This window comes from Sciurus vulgaris (assembly GCF_902686455.1).
Source record: "Sciurus vulgaris genome assembly, chromosome: 10".
NCBI lineage: Eukaryota > Metazoa > Chordata > Mammalia > Rodentia > Sciuridae > Sciurus > Sciurus vulgaris.
Window position 1 is genome coordinate 129,950,879 of NC_136470.1, and position 21,139 is coordinate 129,972,017.

At 40.0% G+C, this 21,139-nt stretch overlaps 1 protein-coding gene across 3 annotated transcripts in view; it reads right to left on the reverse strand.

The window, feature by feature from the left end:
- SLC9A9 (solute carrier family 9 member A9) overlaps positions 1–21,139 on the reverse strand; it is a 531,610-nt gene that overhangs the window by 342,750 nt on the left and 167,721 nt on the right. For all 3 annotated transcript variants that reach the window (XM_079101085.1, XM_079101084.1, XM_079101086.1), the window contains exon 6: positions 13,973–14,078. In XM_079101085.1, coding sequence (XP_078957211.1) covers positions 13,973–14,078 — 106 coding nt within the window. The remainder of the gene's footprint in view (positions 1–13,972; positions 14,079–21,139) is intronic.

Below are 21,139 nucleotides of genomic sequence, written 5' to 3' on the forward strand. Positions count from 1 at the left end.
AGGAAAGCTATTGATTTTTTGTGTCAGTCTTCTGTTCAGCCAGATTTTTGAGTTCTCTGGTATTTTGCCATTTGAGTCTTTTGTGTTTTCTAAGTAGACAACCCTATCTATTAAATACTTTATTTTGTTTTTCATATCTTAAATTTCTATAATTTCACATTTCAAAATTTCAAACCATCCCTGTTCAATGGATATAATAGCTAGGCTGTTCTATCCATCTTAGCGAGCAATTGTACTTGTTTTGGGCTTTGGTTTTCGCAGTCTTGTTTTGCCATAAAGTTCATCTTCTTTGCTTCATAATCAATAGCTTCAGTGTACTCTCACTTCTAAAATCTCCACTGATTTTTATTTCTCAAGACAAGTTATGTTAACATTGCATTTTTTAACTTTTTTTTTTTTATTTTTTACAGACTGCATTTTGATTCATTGTACACAAATGGGGTACAACTTTTCGTTTCTATGGTTGTGCATGATATAGACTCATACCATTCATGTAATCATACATGTACATATGGTAATGATGTCTGTCTCATTCCACCATTTTTCATATGCCCCCTCATTTCCTTCTACATAATCTAAAGTTCCTCCATTCTTCTCTCACCCCCTATCCCCCATCCCCATTATACATCATCCTCCACTTACCATCTTGCTGAAGTGAGAAAGTCAGCCGGAAGAGGCTGGTTGACTTGCTCAACCATGTGAAGTCAGAACAGAAGAGCCTGAATCCTGACTGCACCCCAGTCCTCCTCATGGAGAAGTAAATCACACACCGAACCTCATTTGAGGTATGTTCCAAGATCAATGTTCTTCCACCAAAACTTTCACCAGATTTACTAAAAAGGGGAAATTGTGTGCACACATGTATGCTTTTCTTCCTTCCATAGTTTCTTCTTAAAAATATGCTAATGAAAAGACTAACAATGGACAGCTCAGAACAGACCATGTGTGAAAATCCCAATGGTCAGCTGTCACATTGGGAAGAATTAACTCCACTTGGGAGATATTCTTATCTCCATAAAAGCAAAGTAGACAGATGAGGATAGGAACCAGGATAAAGATGAAAAAGGACAAACCTACAAACAAATTAGGGTGAGGATTTAAATTAATGGCTTCAAGTATGGCTTGCTCACATGAATGGCACTAGATCAAAGTTGACCATTTAACTGCTATTTGAAAAATCAGTCATTTGGCATGGGCTTTGGTATTTGAGTTTTATCTACATCCAATTCGGATTCAGTACCTTCAGCAAAATCCAAGGAAACTACATTTCAATTCAGATTCTATAGGATAATGCTAGCAGGAGGTTGTTCTGGATTTTAGGGATCCCATTTCGTGTAAGAATTGACTGGGTATTCACGCCACTATCTTCCCAGATAAGAAACTTGCTGTTAACCCATGAGGGACATCTAAGTGGTGAAAGGATTTCTTCCCTTTCTCTTCAACACTGCCTTCCATTCTGGCAATGAAAAAAATGATGTATTTGAGGACCCGTGGGACAAGAAAATTGATAAAAGCTCCCAACTTCTTTCCCATAAACAACCAATATTTTAAAGCTATTAGCACCAGAGCTGGGCATTCAAAGACAGCTCATCCATCATCCAAGAGCGACTGAGGTTGTCAGGCCTTGCAGTCATCCTCTGAAAAATGGGCCCTGTGTTCACTCTCTGTTGCTGAACAGCTGCTCCTTCCCAAAGTTTTAATCAGATTCCCTAAGCATTACATGCCCCAGTAAGGCAGTGCCCACATAAAACCTGCAATAAGCCTGCCACGTAAAGTCATTACAAAGCCCAAGTAATATGAACAGATTATTCTCCAGGCCAACAGAGAGTTTTTAATTTGGACCAGAATTATGATTGCATATTGATTTGGCCTCTTGTTCTCTGGAAAAAAATTTTTTTTTCCTTAGAATTCAGAATTGATCACCTTAAAAAAAAAAGAAATTTTCTTGATGATTAAGTGCATTAGAAAGAAAATAGGATGAAAAATTCTTAATCCAGAGCTCCTGAAACTATTTATAGAGGGTTTTTTTTTTTGTTTAGATGCACATTTTTTCCTGAGATGAGAGACATAACTTTCTTTAGACTCTAAGCTTCTGAGCTTCCACCAGAAAATTAACATTCAGTGTTTTAGGTCATACTGTTACTACGAACCAGCTTGTCAGCCTCAGGGAATCTTACTTCACAGGAGGCCAAAGTCATGATTCGTTCTTCTCTTAGACAGCTCTGGTACCTGGTTTGGAACTGCCATCTGCCACTAAGCACAATCCTATGAATGTGTGCCTGGGCACAACAGAGAGAAAGAGGGGCAAACACTACCAGTCACCCCCACACCAGATATTAAAGGACATAAATGGCAAATGTATCACAATAAAAGTGCAACCTCCCAGTCAGAAGGATTGGTCAACCACGGAAGAATGGAGAAGAATCACAGAACTAAACAATATAAGTCATCATCTCAGCTTTGTGGAGGTGGGGAAAAAGCCAGACTTACTTATCTCATCACATTTGAATAGTTTTTAATTCTCTTAAGTGTTGGTATGGGTTCAGGAGAGCCACCACGCACGTCAGAATTTCAAGTCCCATTGAACAACACCTTCTGGGTGAAGGATGCATATAAACATCCTACACATCAATCTACCCTCCATCCAACCCCATGCTCACCCTACACGCTCCTGGATATTATTTTCTTTAATATGCAGGTCTTCTACAGGCAAGGTTGCTTTTATCATGCGATCTTTGGGGTACTTGAAATCCCAATGACAGTAATTTCCTGTGGTGAATTAATAAAGTGGATGCTGATTATGACTCAGCTTTCTAAGCGGCTTGACTATAGAAAGAAAATGAAGAGATCATACCAGCATGGCTATTCTGGTCCCTTAGATCAGTCATTTCTTAGTTATTCTATTAGGACCCTGATACCATCTTTCCTAATGTGCTCTTTGCTCAGTGAGAATCACTGTCTTAATACATGGCTGGTCATTCTGGGCCCAGACTAGAGAATACCCCTGGGTCCTCCAATCAAGAGAGACTACATTTCAAACAGGGGCCTAAAATGAATAAGGAGCTACTATGAATTAATAATGGTATGCAGCTGAAGACAGAACTACCTCCTCCAACTCTCTCTCTCTCTCTCAAAACTGTTTGGTTGCTGAGAAATATCAGCTGAAATTTGCATTTAAAAGACAATTTTTAATTTTGTATACATTAAGGTCAATTTTAAAAAACATCTCCATTATACAGCATGTCAATAATGAGAGTGGCAGGAAATGTCCTCTGCTCATCACATGTGGGTTATCTTCTCCCCAGGAACTGGAGAGAACTGAACAGGTGAATTCCTATTGTGATCAAAAATCCGACAACAAGAGAACATATGGTAATCATAGTAGAGTAAGAGAAAGCGGGATGATCAAGGGCAATATGAACAACTTAACCAGTTTCCTAAGAGATAGATTTCTTTTACATGGTTTGAAACTGTTGAAGACTACCCACAGACAGAGCTTGATTTCAACATTTATATACAACATAGGAGAGAATTAACTGTTGTTGGACTCTTTTGTACCATTTAAAAGAATATTTTGATGAAGATGGCTACTTAAGTGAAACTTGAATTGGTTTTAAACAGGTCTTTTTTGTATCTCCACTTTCTCCACATCCTGTCTCCCACTATGGCCATTTAATGTCCACCATCTTTGAATGTTGTAGTGAATTATGGAGTAATTGGCTCCACCATCAATCATCACTATATTTGTCACAGTCATCCCTTATTTATGAATGTTTCTACCAATTTCTTTGCCTAATATCTTTTGCTTCTCACTTCTTTCTGAGTTCAGTTTCCTATTTCTACTTCATCTTATCCTTTGGAAGATCTATCATTGATTATTTATGAGTGGTAGGACTATATGGAAATGTATTTCATTCTTATTTTTAAATGATATTTAAATTGAGGATCTAGACTATTGGTTATTTACCTGTGATACTTTAAACATATTATTCCTTTGTCTTCTTATACTATTGTTGTCAATAAGAAAACTGTTGCCATCCAAACTATGTATAATCTTTTTTAGTAATCTGTCTCATCTCTCTGAATGCTTTGAAGATTCCCATTTGTCTTTGATTATCTCATGTCTCACTGCACTTTAATAACTTAATTATATTCTTTTCATTGCTCCCTAAACATTTTATATGCCTTTTGTTGAACCCCAGTCACTTACAGTCTGGTGCTACCCAATTCATGTGTCACTGCCTGGTCAGATAAAAAATTAAAACATTAAAAGCACATAAGAACACACACACACACACACACACACACACACACAAACCCTAAAATCTACAATGTGTTTCAATGTGGATTAGTTTGGATATATCCAGTTCTGGACATATGCGATATTTCAATTTGTCTCTTTAATTTTGTAAAATTATTATCCATCCTCTTTTCAAATATTGCCACAAATCAATTCTTCTCACTTTTGCTTAGTTCTTCCTCTTGAAAATTTTATTGTTTCATTCTGGGTTTTCTCAGGCCATCCTCCATGTCTCTTAACCAACCTCTGATATCTTTTGTCTGGGTCACTTGCCAACTTTATCTTCTGTTTTGCCAGTTGGTTCAATATGACATTTATGTCACCCATTTAGTTTTTAATGTCAATATTTGCATTTTCTAATTTTGAAAAATTCTTTTTTTTCTCTTATGCCACCTTCTATTTTTTTCTGCTCTTCCATCAACCTCCTCAGGCCTTTTTAACATGCCCACTTTATGATCTCTTTGTAGTGTTTGGTTAGTTCCTTAGAATGCTTGTTCTTCTGATTGCCTTTTGTTTGGCTTGTCTCCTGGCTTTCTGTCATGGTGGAGTGATTTCCTTTGGTGGCCTTTTCCTTTTTTGTGAGCTCATTTTCAGGAAGAATTGACTTCCCCACCACCACTCCAAGGGATTTCCATGTGCCTGGGTGTGAAAGTGTTGCTTTGTATCAGTTTTGGTATAGTCTGAATTGGGTGGGTGGTGAATATGGCTGGGACAAGTGTTTCAGAAGTCCTGAAAACTCCTTATCTGAGTTGATTGGTTTGCATTTCCTATATCACAACTGCCTGGGCCAGCGATTTTTGATCTCTCCAAATTACAGGTAGATAGCAAGTTTCCTCACTCTTTCCTAAGGCTGATGGAAATGTGGATCCAAAGGTCTTAGTGAAAGAACTTTGCTTAAGTTGCATCACGTGACTAAAAGATGGGGTTCTCATTTCCACATGGAAATGGGATTCTAGCACTGAAATTCCTTAGAATGCTGGCTTCTTAATTTGGCTATGATTTCTCCCTTGTTTCTCATACATAAGGCATGTCCTTTTCTCTTCTTCAAAATCAACTCTCTATTTAGAAAAGAATGCTTGTCTTTTTAAAGAAGAACTTCTAAGTGGCCTAGGGCCCATGTGTTTGATTTCTACTCACTGTGTTCTGATCACCCTATCGTGGAATATGGTAGTTTTTGTTTGGGGATGCCCATCAAGCTTATCCTCCAACCCCTTCTTCTGTAGGGAATTCCATGCCACTGGCTGCAGGGATATGATTCAGATCTAGCTGACCACCATGTTTAATTCCCTTGGAGGACTATGTCACTGGGCTAGTGGGGACTTTCTGATACAAGCTGAGCCAGTGATGTGACCCATATGCAAATAGTGGAAGAATGAAGTGTTCATTTTAGCTAAAAATGATAATAATAATAATAATAATAAGAAGAAGAAGCCTGGAGATACCATTAGTCACTGTCTTCTGCCTCACAGAGCAAATCATTTCTCTGGACTAGGAAAGGAGAAAGGTAGAACTCAGAGAGAAATCAGGGCCAAGAGGAAAAAAGAAAGAATAGACAGCCACATTAGAATACCTGAGTCCGGCCTGCCCAGAGTCAGCTCAGCCCCTGCTAAGCAGGCCAGTGAATTCCTTTGCTTAAACTAATTTAAATTGGGCTCTTGTCAGTTACATCTGACTTATGCACCAATAAATTAAAGCACAATGGAATGGAGATGAGAAACCATCAATATGGATTTCCTTTATTTATTTATTTTTGTTAGGCCAACTTGTCATGCATGGCTTGACATTGAGTAAACCACACTCTCTGTCATGGGGGCTGAGATCCAGGGAACTGGGGAGTAAACATCAGCTCTAATCCCAGGGATGAGGGATGGAGTCACAGGGTAAAGAGAGTCCTAGGCAGAGTCCTAGGAAACAGGAACCAAGGTTCAGAAATGAGCAAAAACCAAACAAGACAGCTGCAGCAAGAGGACTGTGGGCAGCCAGCACCTAGTGCCCCACAACCGGGTATCAGCTGGGCCCTGCTGCCCAGCTTCTTTCTAAAGATCCAAGGGTGGCCTTTCCATTCCTGCCATGTGACGCCACCTGGTGTCCGAGAAATGAAGTCAGCATGGGACTGACTGCCTGGATAAGGAGTCCTAAGCAAAAAGGGCCGCAGCTTATTTTTCATTTAATTATGTATCACACCAGTATCTAGACAGGCATCAAAACAAATGAGTTTCATGCTGATTATCGGTTTCCAAGGCAAATATCAAAGTGAATTACCTTCAGAAAGATGCATCGAGATACAGGAAACTTGTTTTTAAGTCAAGCAGATTCATGAGAAATATTATACTTTCTGGTTCTGATAGCAGTTTCAGCTAATTCTCATCAAAAGGGAACACCTCCTTATCACCTCTGCGTATAGCCAGGGGTCAAATGGGAGAAGATTAGAGCTAATGAGGGTAACGAATAAGGCTTTTCAAATAGTTGGAAGGAACAGAATAAAGAATATTAAACATCCATCCTCTGGAATAGGTTCTAATGACAGAATTAGTAAAATATCCCCATCTGCCACTGAAGAGATATTAATTCCCTTCTTCAAGAATTCCTGGAGGGCCTACCAAATAATTAGCTGTGCGTGGTGGGGATGGAGGAAAGGGTAACACGCCTTCAGTGAGCTTGCAGTCTTTTTAGAGGTGATGCTACTAGACAAAGACGGGGTATTTTTATGACCAAACCCTACACAGCCATTTTCTGAGATGATTTTTAGAGCAATGGTTTGTTGCACATATCAAATCCTGTTATAGCTATTGTTGGCCCGTTTCACTGAGGAGTTATTGAGGGCGGGGGCGGGGTGTCTGTGCCCATCTGATCTGTATCCCCACTCAGCATAATGCCCGGCTTGTGGAGGTGCTCAGTACATTTTTCTCTAGCAGCTGGAATATACCTCAAGGCTCTTTTGAGTTCCATGGCTGTTCGAACCCCACAGCCATCCCATCAACGTTCATGTTAAATTTCTCTTAAGATGCATGGGCTATAAGAAATGTGGTCTTTCAAAATATCACTCATTCTAAGTGCCAGGCGTTCACCGACATCACACTTTAAATGACATTTCCTAGTAAGAACTTCCAAGCAGCATCGCACTCTTCATTTAAAATGAGAAAATGGATGCTCCATTTCTCCCTCTCTTTTAATGAACTGCATTGCATTTCCTTATAAGCATCTGCTTTACAGGGAATAAAGGTACCAAGTATGTATTTATTGTCATTGAAGAGCCAGCTGTTTAATGAGGTACTTATTTTATCTCTAAGAAAATCTGGAAGCATTTGCACACTGTGGAATTATTTTACAAGTGGCTCTTTCAGTACAATGCAGCAGTAGTTCTGTGTTGCAGATAAATGGCCAAAAACACCCCAAATCTTCTCTCTGTTCTTTCATGGGCAGGAAAAAAACAAAAACAAAAACACTGTTTATCTATCTCTGTGGAATCTGCATTAAAATGAAGATTGCTAATTATCAACTATGTTAATGGGGATTCTTTCTTTGAGACACGGTCGATTGTAAGTATTTTACTCTATTTCTGATAAATACAGATAAGCCAAAAGAAGAAAAAGATCACCTGTGATTCCACATAGCCCTTTGAAAAAAAAATATAAATTATACTAATATGTAAATAGTACATATTATATACATTGTATGCAATTGATAGAGATAACATAAACATACAAAATTTACATATAACAAGTATACAATTATATATAATTTAATGTCCTATTATATATGAATAGATAATATGGCATGCTGTAATAATATATAAAACCCCACATACATTTGTGATTTTTAATCAAGTTAGATCTTATTATATATTAAAATTTCCTAGCAGTATTTATTATATATGTTACTATTTGTTAAAATTTATATATTAACTTTTCTTATTTGCTTCAAAGTATATTGTGAATATCTTTTCACATCCACACATTTCATTCTGTATCATTTTCAAATGAGTGCAGAGGGTCCCATGACATCAACGTATCACAATTTGCTCAACAAGCTTGGAACCTCTGTGCACAACTTCTGACCTTAACCAATGCACTCATTTTCATAGAGAAATTATTGCACAAGCCCTTAATGACTTGTTAGGATAACTTTCTGGAAATGAAATTTCTGGATCAAATGATTCACAGCTTCTGATGACTCAGTAAAAATTGCTAAAGTTCCTTTGTTTGGTCACTTTTCACTAGGGATATAGGCAGGTCCCACTCCTCAAACCCTCATTTACACCAAGACTGACTTCCTTCTTTTGTTTGTGGCCTATTTATATCCTTTGCCATTTTTATATTATGCTGACCTTTTATTATGGATCTTTAATGATGAGAGTAACAGCAGGAATTAACAACCTACAGTGGGATGAGCGCTCTGAGCCAGGTCCCAGTCTAGGTGTTTTGTGGTTAATTCTATCCAATGAGGTAAGTACTAATGAATTCCATTTTACAAATGAGGCAGCTGAGGCCCAGAGAGGTTAAGTAACTCACCCCAGGTAACATAATTAGCGAGTGTGGGATATTGCAGAGATTAACAATCTATTGTGCATATTCCACATATACTTAAATTCTTCCCTTGGTTTACTACTTGCCATTTAATTTTCTGTTGTGGTTTTTGCCTAGGAGAGAATGACTCGATTCAAATGTTATCAAGGAAATTGGATTTTTCTTTATAGTTTCTGCTTTCGATGGCTTGACTGAATGAAGAATATTTAAATCAGTTTAATTCAAACACATTAAACACACTCAGACAACATAGATGAATATAAAATAAAGAGTTAAGTTATCTCTGTCCCCTTTGCCTAAATCATGATCCTAGATAGCAAAGGCATCTGATGTTATCCGTTTATGTCTTTATTTCTTCTGGTGGACGCCCTACTACTCAGTAATATGCATACAGCTCCATTTCTTGAATTATCAGCCCTGTATGGTATCTCTGGATATCTTACTATGAGAGATGTGGAATTTACCTTCCTGGATTTTACTTAAGCAACATCAATCTTGGTTGTAAGTACTTTGTAACTTTAAGTCATATACTTTAATTTCTATTTCTTGATTTATCAACTTTAGACAATGTCTTAACTGTTTCATTCCTAATGGGGGAAATCACATGTAAAAATGGTTATTCTCTATATTTTTTGGATCATAAAATGCTGTATTTATGAAGGAATGCTTCACTGGAAGCAGGTCTATCTCAGTTGTTTTAATGAAACTAGAGAGATCTGTGTAAGAAGACTGAATGACACTGATACAAATGATGATGTAAATTATATAAGTATATTTGATTTGTGTACCAGAGACTACATAGATGATAAAGATATAGAACCTTTCCAACTGTATTGCTTTATTTGTTGCTTAGGACAATTGTGTCATAAATTTTGTAATAAAACAACTATTCTTACATTTCCAACTAAGGGAGTAAGTACGGTTTATGGCCACACAGAATCATTGTATGGTCCTCTAGGTTTTGTTGTTATGTTTCTATCTAGCCTCGACTTTTCCTTTATGATGGCAATATTCCCTGAACAGTAATACCACCTTTCTGGTCTCAGCTCATGGACTTCCAAATCAAGCCAATCACACCCTTGAAATCATAGACATGTAGCCTAGACCTGAACCCATCAGTACAGTAGACTCCTCCAGTCAAAGTGATCAGCTCCAAGGTGCTCTGGAACTGCATCAGAATCTACCAGGTACCAAGATTTAGGATGAGAATGGTGGGGCAGAAGTTCTCTCTCTGGTTTCTTGAAGAGATGGCTGGCAGCCATCTTGTGACCAGAAGAGGGAGCTAGCCATGGAGAGGTTGAGTGAGGAAGGAGGGTGCTTCTTGTTTCTCTGGATACTTTCCTCAACCATTTCTATTTCAGGTGCTCATTTAAATCAGCCAACATGGACTCCCTTTTGGTTTCCCCCAGTTTAGGATGGTTTCTGGCCAACTGTGAGAACTGCACAGTTAATCGGCGGTAATCCTGACACTAGATCTTCTGACTTCTCGTTCGGGCTTCTTTCTACTCTGCCATGCTGCACCTGAAATCTTTGTTCAGGATTCATAAACACATATCCCTCCAGAACTCTTCACTGCATCTTTTGCCTCCTCTCATGGTCTATTTAATAAGGTTTGGAAATGCAAATTCATCATGTGGAACTCATTTGTGAGCCAGTATGGATGCAGGTTTGATCGTGATGTTCCTGTGTACTTGAAAAAACAGTACAGGTCAGAGACAAGCTAATTTCAGTACTTTTGTGTTAAATAAAGTTACTTCTATTTTAGGACAGATAATTCTGGATCGTTTTCAACTATGGTATAAAGGTTGGAGACTTAGCTCAGTGGCAGAGAGCTTGCCTAGCATGTGTGAGCCTTGGGTCTGATCCCCAGGATTGCACCAAAGGAAAAAAAAAAAAAAAAAGTATCACCTATCATATGGTGCTATGTATAGGAGTTGTGGTCATGAAATTCAATTATAAGTTAATTGTCTCAAATTTGGAGGTCATTTAACCTAAGAAACAGTAGTATAATAAATTGCTTTTTAGACCAGTACAATCTAAGACCAGCATCTGTGGCTAATGCTGTAGCACAGTATAATCACAACAGTAATAAATAAAAATATAAAAATGCTAAAACAAAAGAGGATGATTCTTAGCAATATTATCTGGAAGAAGATGGAAAGGTAAATGAAAGTGCATGACCATTCCACAGGGGCTTTGTAGACACTGCCAAGGGCCATACTTGTCAATAATTTGGGTTCTGTATTCCAGCAGTCTTTCTTTATTACTTATCCACAATTTTGCTTTCTGCTATTTCATTATATCATGGTCAACTGAAGTCTGAAAATAAAAATGGGAAATTCCAAAATAAAGGCTTTACAAGTTTTAAATAACTTTTTATTACAGTATATTGTTATAATTATTCTTTTGCTAGTAATTGTTGTTAAATCTCTCACTGTGTCTGATGTATAAATTTAACATATGTATGGATGCATATATAGGAAAAAACAATACATATCCATGGTTTCAGGCTTCTTGTTGGGGTCTTGGAACGTATCTCTCATGGATAAACTGTGTAATGTATTACTAATTATACGTCAAAATGTATGATCTTACTTTCTATGATATGAGAATACTCTATCACTATTCTTGTTTTTGGGGTGTGTGTGTGTTTTTCTAGGGATCAAATCTGGGCCTCGTGCAAGCTAGGCAAGCACTTGACCACTGCGCCATATCCCCAGCCCCATCACTATTCTTAAGCCTCAAAATCTCACAAAAGTGGAACTAAGAAAGGGAAAGCACACACAAGTTTTCATTTGTTCTTCGAATACACACTTCAAGTTCATATGCTTTGCTTTCAAAAGCTTACAATTTAGAAAGGCAGATATACAGACAGCTCAATGCTGGCCAGAAGAGGATTGATGCAGGTAGGCACAGGGGTAAGGTTGGACCTATTTGGGGACTGCTGGTTCCTGAGGGAGCAGACCATGGAGAGAGTTGAGAGACCATTAGGCAGAGCCAGAAGCTGGGAGGGCCACACAGGTGAGGGAAGACATGGTGTTGCTTCTCAGAAAGCTGTGTCAGGGTGCTGTGCGTGGTTCAGTGTGAAAGAATAGAAAAGTAGGGAGATGACTGTTTGAACTTTTGGTCTGAAGGTCATGGCAACTCTTCAAATGATATTTGCAAAGGCTCTTCCTAAGGGAACTAGAAAATGGTTGAGAGAAAAAAGGTAGGAAAGGGCCATTCCAAGGAGAAGGAAGCATGTATGAGTAGATTATGAAGAGATCATCATGCATGCCATAAACTGTTTCAGAAGCAAGAGAGTGAGAGAGCAACACAGGGCAGGCTGTGCAGGGAGAGGAACTGGTCGACCACGGGCAGCACTGGAGGGACAGAGGGCAGACCCAGGTGCACTGGGGGGCACACAGAAGAGCCCCCAGAAGGGTCTGGTGCAGTCAAATGCATCAGGTGAAAGAATAACTGGCAGGTCTGAACTGGAGACTTTGGGTAGCCAAGTCTTCTGAGCTGCGATGACCTCTATTTTAATCAGAACCCACTGGGCTCACTGCACAGTACCAGACTCTCCCAAACTGGGAAACTGGAGTGGAGGTGGAGCAGCTAGAGTGGCCAATGTCTCCTGATCAGAAAACAACCTCACCACAGTGCCAACCACATTTTATGGCGAAGATGTTATTAAGACATGGGTAGAGGGGAAGGAGCGACATTAGCTGGTACTACCCAAGTGTTGGCTTAAGGAGACAGGAAGTGCTCATTTCAGATGCCCCAGGCCTGTGCACCAGAGAATCAATGCTCAGCCTTGGTATCTGCATTTTTAATGGGAAACCACCGTGGATGGCAAAGCCCATCACGCAAAGGCCAGACGTCGTAGCTATGTGGTTCTCTCCTGAGCTCATTTATGCTTTAGTGGTTTTGCTTTGGTTGACCTTTTACAACTTGGCAGCTCAGGAAGTAAAACTGAGGGACTCAGCAGAATTTTATAAAATTTTACTCCAAATGTTGCTTTAATGTTAGTATTTCTCGGACAGATATTCCTGATGTCCTAATTAATTGATCTTGGTGTCTCTTTAAAAGCATCATTTTAACATTTATGAATCTGCCCATGACTTTTGCTTTTAATTTGCACTTGCTGATATTTTCCTTTAAGGCAGAAAAGACCCCTTCTTCTGTAGCCAGGTAAAATATATTTGGAGACCCACTTGAAAGTTGCTGAATTTAGTGGCGACTTTAGGGTGGCTGCTTTAAGAAATGTCAACTGGCAGGAAAAAAAAAAAAAAGTTATCTCTGCTTTTTCTTACTCCCCTCTGTGAGATCTGACTTTTAAAATCCTTTGTTACTTCACAATACATTTTCAACTGCTTTTGAAGTAATTAACACTCAGAATTGAATCCTGTTGTCACATTTAATTATCAGAGAGCTACGTCCCTTTGGGATAACTGACAGTTGCCCCAAATGTTGGTCTTAATCTAAAACCAAGAAGAGACCTCTGACATAGTGAAAGTCACCAAAGTGGCATTTATTAAATATAAATGATAAGTGTCTAAAGAGATGAGGAAAGAACACTGGTTCTCTTCTCCAAAAGCAAATCCTCCAGCACAAAGGGGCATTACATTAGCTCTTACCTGAATCCCTCAAATTCATTTGTCACGGGATGATTTAAAGTTGTGTGCATTTCCCTAAAGCACTGCACTTGCACTGAGAAATCAGAGTGTTCTGACCCTCAAGTTCCAGCTCCAATCTGCCAAACTCCCCACAAAGTCTCTGTTAGTGTATTTTCTGGAAAGTGACTTGCATGAGGAAACAAAAAAATGATATTGACTTGAAATGAAGAAAGCTCATTTATGTGCATTTGAGGAACCCTTAGTGGATCAGCTAAAGATATGCAGTGAGAAAAAAAAAATCTGTTACCCTCTGGGTAGTTTCTTGTAATAAGCTGGAAATGCAAAACCCATTAATAGTATTAGAAATTAGGTGCCAAATGAATTGTGCCCATTATTGGAGATTTTCTGTGATAACAGTTCCTTAAAAGCTAGAAATTGCCTGTATCTATAAGACTTACAGAAAAGATATGTTAAAGACATAGGGAATAATCTCTAAGTGGACAGATTTCCCGTGGCTAAAGAAACATAGGCGAAGTTCTGGTACTTACTACGTAAGGACGATGGCCACTGCGTCATTCAACACGCTCTCTCCAAACAAGAGGGTGTACAGGTCGGGGTCGACGTGCAGTTCATGGAAAATGGCCAGCACTGTCACTAGAAGACACACACAAAGATGCAGAGTTAGCTGGACACAGCATGGAACTTTCTAAGTGGCCGTCACTTCTAAAAAGCTGTCATTAAATACAGGTCCTCTCAAATCCATCCACCATATGACACCAAATCTTTATTCCAAAAATGTCTGATCATCTCATTCCCTTGCATAGAGATTTCTCTGGCCTCCCCATTGCTTACTGATTTGAGTCCCTTAGCACAATCTGGGCCTGCTTACCTTCCAGCAAGTTCTCTCTCTGCACCCCTTCCCACGCTTGGCTGTTTTCCTCAGCTGGACTCCCTTAGTTTTCCAAACATGCACCAGTGTCTTAGCCACTTTTGAGTTTTGATTCCTTCTAACGAGGCAGTTATTTCTTTATCATCTACCTGCCACCAGTCACCCATTCCTTAAGCACAAGCACATGCAACTCCTGTTGATGCCAAAGACCCCTTTATTCATTCTTTAATAATCTTTCAAGTGACCCTTTTTGAACCTCCAGACTTTCTCAGCAACAAACTGGTCCATTTCTTTAAGATCCTAGCATTTGAAGGGAGGACACAGGTGGACAGTAAAGGGTCTTCCAGGACTTCTAAGAGCGAGAACATACTCATCCTGCAGATGGAACCTGAGGAACAGGATTAATAGGCTCAAGACAGGCTGCCTCAAAATTTGGCAAGTTGGCATATTGAATAGTTTAAACTGAAGGAGTTTGAGAAACTGCAGAAACCGGAAAGACTCTCTGACTTCCCTCTTTGCTTCTCCCCCAAGCAAGTCATAAGATGCTCACATGAGAGGTGCTCTCCTATACCTCAGGGAAGGAGCAGCCTTATCTCTGAAGACAAAGGTCCCTGGGAGGAACCTGAGCACACAGGCCTTGCTGAATTTCCTCCAGTTGGCCACTGTTAGATCACATTCTCGTCCCAGCATCTTCCTTTCTGACTGTCCAATTCTCATCAAACTTCCTATTTAAAAAATTGAGCCATTTCTTCAGGTCTTTATTTCCTTATAAAGGTTCTCATGTCCCATAAAACTTATATAAATAAATTTGTGTGGTTATAAAAAGAAGAAGATTCTAGCATTCAGATCAAATCATGAACTTAATATAGAAGGGACTGGAAGATCCCTGGGGATGGGGCCCATCTTTACAACACAGTATTTAAGTAACTTGCAACTGTTGAATGCACAAATAACAAAATAAATGAATGAGTAAATGCTGCGGCAGGGGCCCTCTTCTGGAGGAGGGATCGGCTCCTAGTTCTCATTCCCTCCTGAGAAGGCATTCAGCTGGAAGCACGGACTCCACGTTCCAAGAGCAGGACCTGTTTCAGGGAGCCTGAAGCACGGTGCTGGATGCCGCACACTCGCCTGAAGCCTCTGTCAATACTTCAGGACAGTAAATCATCACACCCTGATTATCTGTGTTCATCAAAACTATTCAGTGTCTTGATATTTCCAAGAGTTATGCAAAGTGTGAACAGCAATCATTAGGAAAATGAGCCATTGGATTGATTGCCACGAACGAGAGAGTGGTTGAAGATGAGACCGATGGTAACATTTTAAGGCAGAGGGGGTATTTTCATTTCCACTCTTTCCTGTTCCATGGACAGTGAGGATACCAAGTAGGAGGTATAAGAGAGGGCTACTTGGGGAAATAAAAGGAAGGCAAGTTGAGTTTGAAGAGTTAACAAGTAGGATCAAGAAGTTTGGAGCCTTCCCTGCTTGCCACAGGAAGGGGTCACAGAAGGGTTTTAATAAGACAGATGACAGAATCTGATTCAGAAATAAAGATTTGACAACAGGGCAGAGGAACTGGCATGTGGCTGGAGGCTTTCCCAACGGTCCTGGAGCTTCTCTAGGACAGAAAGAGGCCTGGATTCAGGACCCCCAACTCTTGCACACCCTGCATATCTTACGCATCCAGCTACTAGGTGTTGACAGACCAGTGGCCACAGTGCTGGGCACTTTACCGAGTCCTTGGTTCTCATCTCCCTGTGCGTTATCACCACAGACAGCACGGCTTACACAGGAAGCACTTCCTGAGTGGATGAACGGGAGGTAATGTCAGTGAGGACACAGTGGGGGAGACATTCCCAGGGCATTTAGGATGGACAACCAGTGGTCTTGAGAGACAGGAAGGAGTGACTCTGGATTTCAATCTACTGTAAAACATGGTGTCTGTGTTTAAAAACAATGGGCTATGCACTTGAAAATTGCTAAGACAGAGTATTTTAAGTGTTCTCGCTACACAAAGAATGGTGAGCACGTGTGGTAATACACATGCTCATTAGTTTGATTTTGCTATTCCACGATCCACATTTCAAAGCATCATGTTTCCTATCCTAAGCATATGTAATTTTTATTTGTCAATTAAAAGTAAATATTTTATTCATTTGGCTTTTAAAATATTTATTTTTAAAGAAGATACAACTGCAAGAATCAAAAAAGAAAAAAGAAAAGGAAGAAAGAAATCATGAACTGGCATGACATTTGGCTAGACCTCATCTTTTTTAAGCAGGCATAGAATCAATTTCATTATTCTAATGAAATAGTCCTATTAATCATGCTAGGTAAAATGGCAAGACCTACTCTGACAGTGTGTAGCTCTTGATATTTGTCACAACCCTCAGCCTCTGCAGTGGTGGTGTTAGCCAGTAGCAAGTATTTCTGCAGAATAATCTCTTTCTCCTTGTAGAATCAAGGCCCTGAGTCTAACCAAAACAAAGAGGTTCTAATTGGGGGTGTAGTTAACAGCCTTTTCCTTTTGCTAGGATCTTTTGGGATAATATTCAAGTTATTCTTCACTAGAAAATTCTATTGTGGTAGTTCTATGGTCGACTTAAGACTCTATAGCTGTTTGTTTATATTTTTGAGATCTGAAATGAATTGCTGCTCCTCTCCACTCCCTGGGGAGGCTTCCTAGGCTCATAAGTAGGGATGTAAGGCCCTGAGTTCCTTTCCCCCACGTCCTCAGTTATGGAGGAATGTCCCTGCCTTATGGGGATGGGCTGTGGCATCTTTCCAAAGAGAGCTTCAAACCTCTTCGGGAAAAGCCTTTTAATTAAACATCCAGTCTGGTTCAAAACTGCTCTGACATTCCCACAATTCCTTTTGAAGAAAGAACTGAACTCCGCTTCATAAACGATATCCCCCACAAAAGAGAAGGCTATTACTTTGCACATTCCTATCTAGCCTGGGAAGAACCGGAACAGCTTGGAAATAAAGCCAGGCAGTGTGTCCTGCAAGAAGGAGTATTTTGTCAGGACCACAAATGAGTTGAATAGGTGAGTCAGGAAATCAGCCACCCACTCTGCTGCTGAGCTTGGAACTTAAAAAACAAGCCTTTTTTCATCAGCTCGTTGGCAGGGCTCACTCTTACAGCGTCCAGGACTCCCTCTGCGGCACCTTCCAGGAGATGATGGCTTGGCAGAGCTGTGGACATGCTCACAGCAGCTCTGCCCACATCTTGCTAGGCTTGGAGGGACAACCCCAGCCCAGGCTGGGCTACAAAACAATGCCTATTCGAGAAAGCCCTCTTGTGATGGCATGAGAACACTCTGGGTACTGTGTGGATAGGAAGGAGAGAAGACACCTCCTGCTCTCTCCTGGCTGGGCAATCCTTCTCTGCTCCACATCCTTCTCATACCTGAGTTTTTATCTGTGAAAAAGTCCAATTTGCCTCTCAGGTTGGTGATCGGGGGTATACGCGCCTCTGCTCTTAAGCTCAGGGACACCAGCACATCCCCTCACTCTAGGTCAGTGGGGAAACTGAGAACTGCTGTGGAATCACCCAAGGTCTCTGAGAAAACAGCTTTGACATCCATACAGGGAAGGGCGATGGCGGGGAGCGAGGAGACTGTGGTGTGGACGGCACCTCTGAGGAGCTGGTGAGAGGAGAGGCCAGAGCCAAGGGGGTCTGAGCCCAGCGGGGCTTTCTCCTAGACATCTAGGCTCACGGGCTGAGTAGAAGAAGCCAGAGGCTGAAGCCAGAGAAAAAAGAAGGGGAAACAGTTGAAGCAAGCTCTGGAGCAGGCAGAGGATGACTGAGGGGCAGAAGGGCAGGGGGTCCTCAGGAGGACCAGGGGGCACTGCAAGAGTCAGAGGCCACCGGAGAGCGGAAGTGCGCAGCACATCTGCTGGGGATGAACTCAAGTTCACGACCATTAGCTCAGGTCAAGTACAGGATAATTCTCAATCTGCAAGAGGAAAAACCCCAGCACAGACATAGCATGATATTTAGATTAATTTCTTCACACACCAAGATTCATGTCACATCCTGTAACTCTGTTAGAGCAACAAAACTAACCTTTCCTCATTTTGAAGGTGACAACCATACTTGGAGATAAAAATACAGATAGGGACCGCCTGACCCCATGAGTTGCTCAACACGTGAATTCTTTAAAGGATGTTCTGTATTTTTCTAATGGCCGTGTCTTCAAGTGACCACCTTCTTGAGGTTTTTTAGTAGCTTCTAAGTCTTCAGGGTGATTTGTGACAGCCCCTTCCCTAGCATCTCTCTTAGCAGCTCTCTGACCCATATTTCCTCAGTATTTTATAAGGAATTTAAATTTCAAATGATATTTTAATGTGGCAATTCTCAGCAACCTAGCACAAGATCTGCCTGGGTCGATGGACAACAAGACATAATCGTCCCTACCCTGTCGTTCTGAGCCGTCATTCAGCTCTGTCAAGATGATGGCTGTCCCTGGAGAGTGTGCTCTATGGTTTTCTGTGCAAATCAGTATGTCTGACACTTGTCTGCGACACTTGGAGAATCAAAAATGTCTCAGGCTTCTGCAGCCGAATCCATGTGAGACCTGAGAGGTGAAGAACCCTGGTGTTCTCATGGATGGGGTAGCATTTTTCCATTTCCAAAGTGATAATTGTGAAAATATATTTTCTTTTTCTCAGAGGGAGGACGAAGGATGAAATTCTGTAACTTTTCCCTCTTTATTGAATATCATACATGGTAAGATTTTTAAGGAGTGGCTTCTAAAATACTTGTGGTATCTGGGTGGCCGTAATATTGGAATTACTTTGAGCCTATTCCTTCTCAATGAAGACTTGGCAGTGGAATTGGTAGATGGATGGGTTTTGTCAGTCAAACTCTGGCAAACATAACCTGGAAAACCTCACCCTTCTGAACTAGGTCAAAGAAATGACACCAGATTTAGAAAGCTGATCGTTAGCTGGTACTTTGTTGAAGTCATTTTAAATTAGAAGTTACATAGCACATCATGAATGACTTTGCTCTAAAGCATCGCTGTTTTATTTTGACCCTCAGCATGATGCATCGTTTTGCCCTGAGTTAGCAGTGGAGAAGACAGTATGTGCAAGAATGCTATCACAGTGCCTCTCTCAACCAGGGTTCCTGGAGAGAAACAGCTCTAGTGTCAAAGGCAATGGTTTCAAAGGTCGCCAATAGGACCCCTGTGGTTCCTGACACCCATTCAGGAAATCCTCAAGGTCAAGACCATTTTCACAATATTATGAAAGTGCTACTTTCATTTTCTATTCTTATGCTTTAATTCATGCACACTGGAGTTTGCCAAAGACTACCTGGCAGATACTACAGCAGCAGATTGAATGCAGAAGTGGGGATGAGAATCTCACTGTCTTGTACCACACATTGAAGAGTTTTGCAGAAAAAAGTGAAACAATGCCACTATTTTTTTTTTTTTTTTTTTTTTTTTTGTGGGTGCTGGGGATTGAACCCAGGGCCTTGTGCTTACAAGGCAAGCACTCTACCGACTGAGCTATCTCCCCAGCCCTGGTGCCACTATTTTTTTTCTTGGAAAATAAATTTGCTTTTCAAGAATTAGTTAACATATACATGATGGCAATTTTTAATAAAGCAAAAAATATCAAGATGCATTTTAATTTCTAACATGGTAAATATTAATAGATGATACATACATAAACAAAAACTCCTTGGGATCCTTCCTTATTTTGACAAATTATAAAATGTTATGATACAAAAAGCTTGAAAGCCACTGTTCTAAGGCATTGTGGGTAATAACCGATTTTCTATCCATTGTGAGTGACACAAGCTAAGCATCAGCTCTGAGAAAAATGAGGAAATAATCCCTGAGACCAAGTCCTATAGAGCTTCATTCTTGTATTGGGTTCTGGTTGAGAAAGTCTCCCTAGATCTTAATATCTTTTGCCATGCAATAACCAATGGATTGTCTTGGCATGCATATAGAGGATTTCTAATAACTCTTAAATGAAGAACATTATTCTTTTTACATTAACTCCACTTTTAGAAATATGTTTCTGTCATTGCTATTTGTATGAAGCCCATTTTTGAAATACAAATGCTTTGAGGGGAGAGATTATTTCTTCAAAATATAGGTATAATAAATTAAAATTAAAATACTGACGATCATGCATCCTTGACTTCAACCATGGCTGCATGGTGATTGAGAATAAGCTACATAAAACCAGAATTACAACGCCCCTGGCAGTCGCAGAGAGTAGAAAAAGGTAATCAGGAGGTCATGAGTTTTGGCATGATGAAAAGAAAATTCAGACATAAAAAAGATCAGAAAGCAAGAAACCTGAAAATAAATCCAGGTGGGGAATATTTTCTAGGTCTTGTATCTGGGATCTTATGGATTGAAATCTGCTGGTACTTTAATGGGTGCTTTGAAATTTTTCCCAAAGGGACCTACAATAGGAATATTCTAAATTTAACATTAGCAAAGAACATAAACATTTAACAAAGACCCAATTTTCTCCAAAGACCCAATTTTCTCACCGATGGGGTTTAATGAGCCATGGCGCAGTTTAATGGAAAATCTGTGCAGTATGCCCATTTTTGAGTGAAGAAGACCCACCCTGTTGTAGTGTCCTCCAATCAGGTAAATCACTTAAGCATTTTGCCTCTTTGTCTTTATTTAATTACTTTCGTATTTTTGTAATGCAGAATTAGTGGCTCTAACCCAGGGCCTGGTGCATGCCAGGCAAGTGCTCTACCACTGAGCCATACCCCTAACCCCACATTGTCATTTTAAAATTGAAAATGGTGTGCAAGTATTGACTCGCAAATCATGAAATGAGTTCA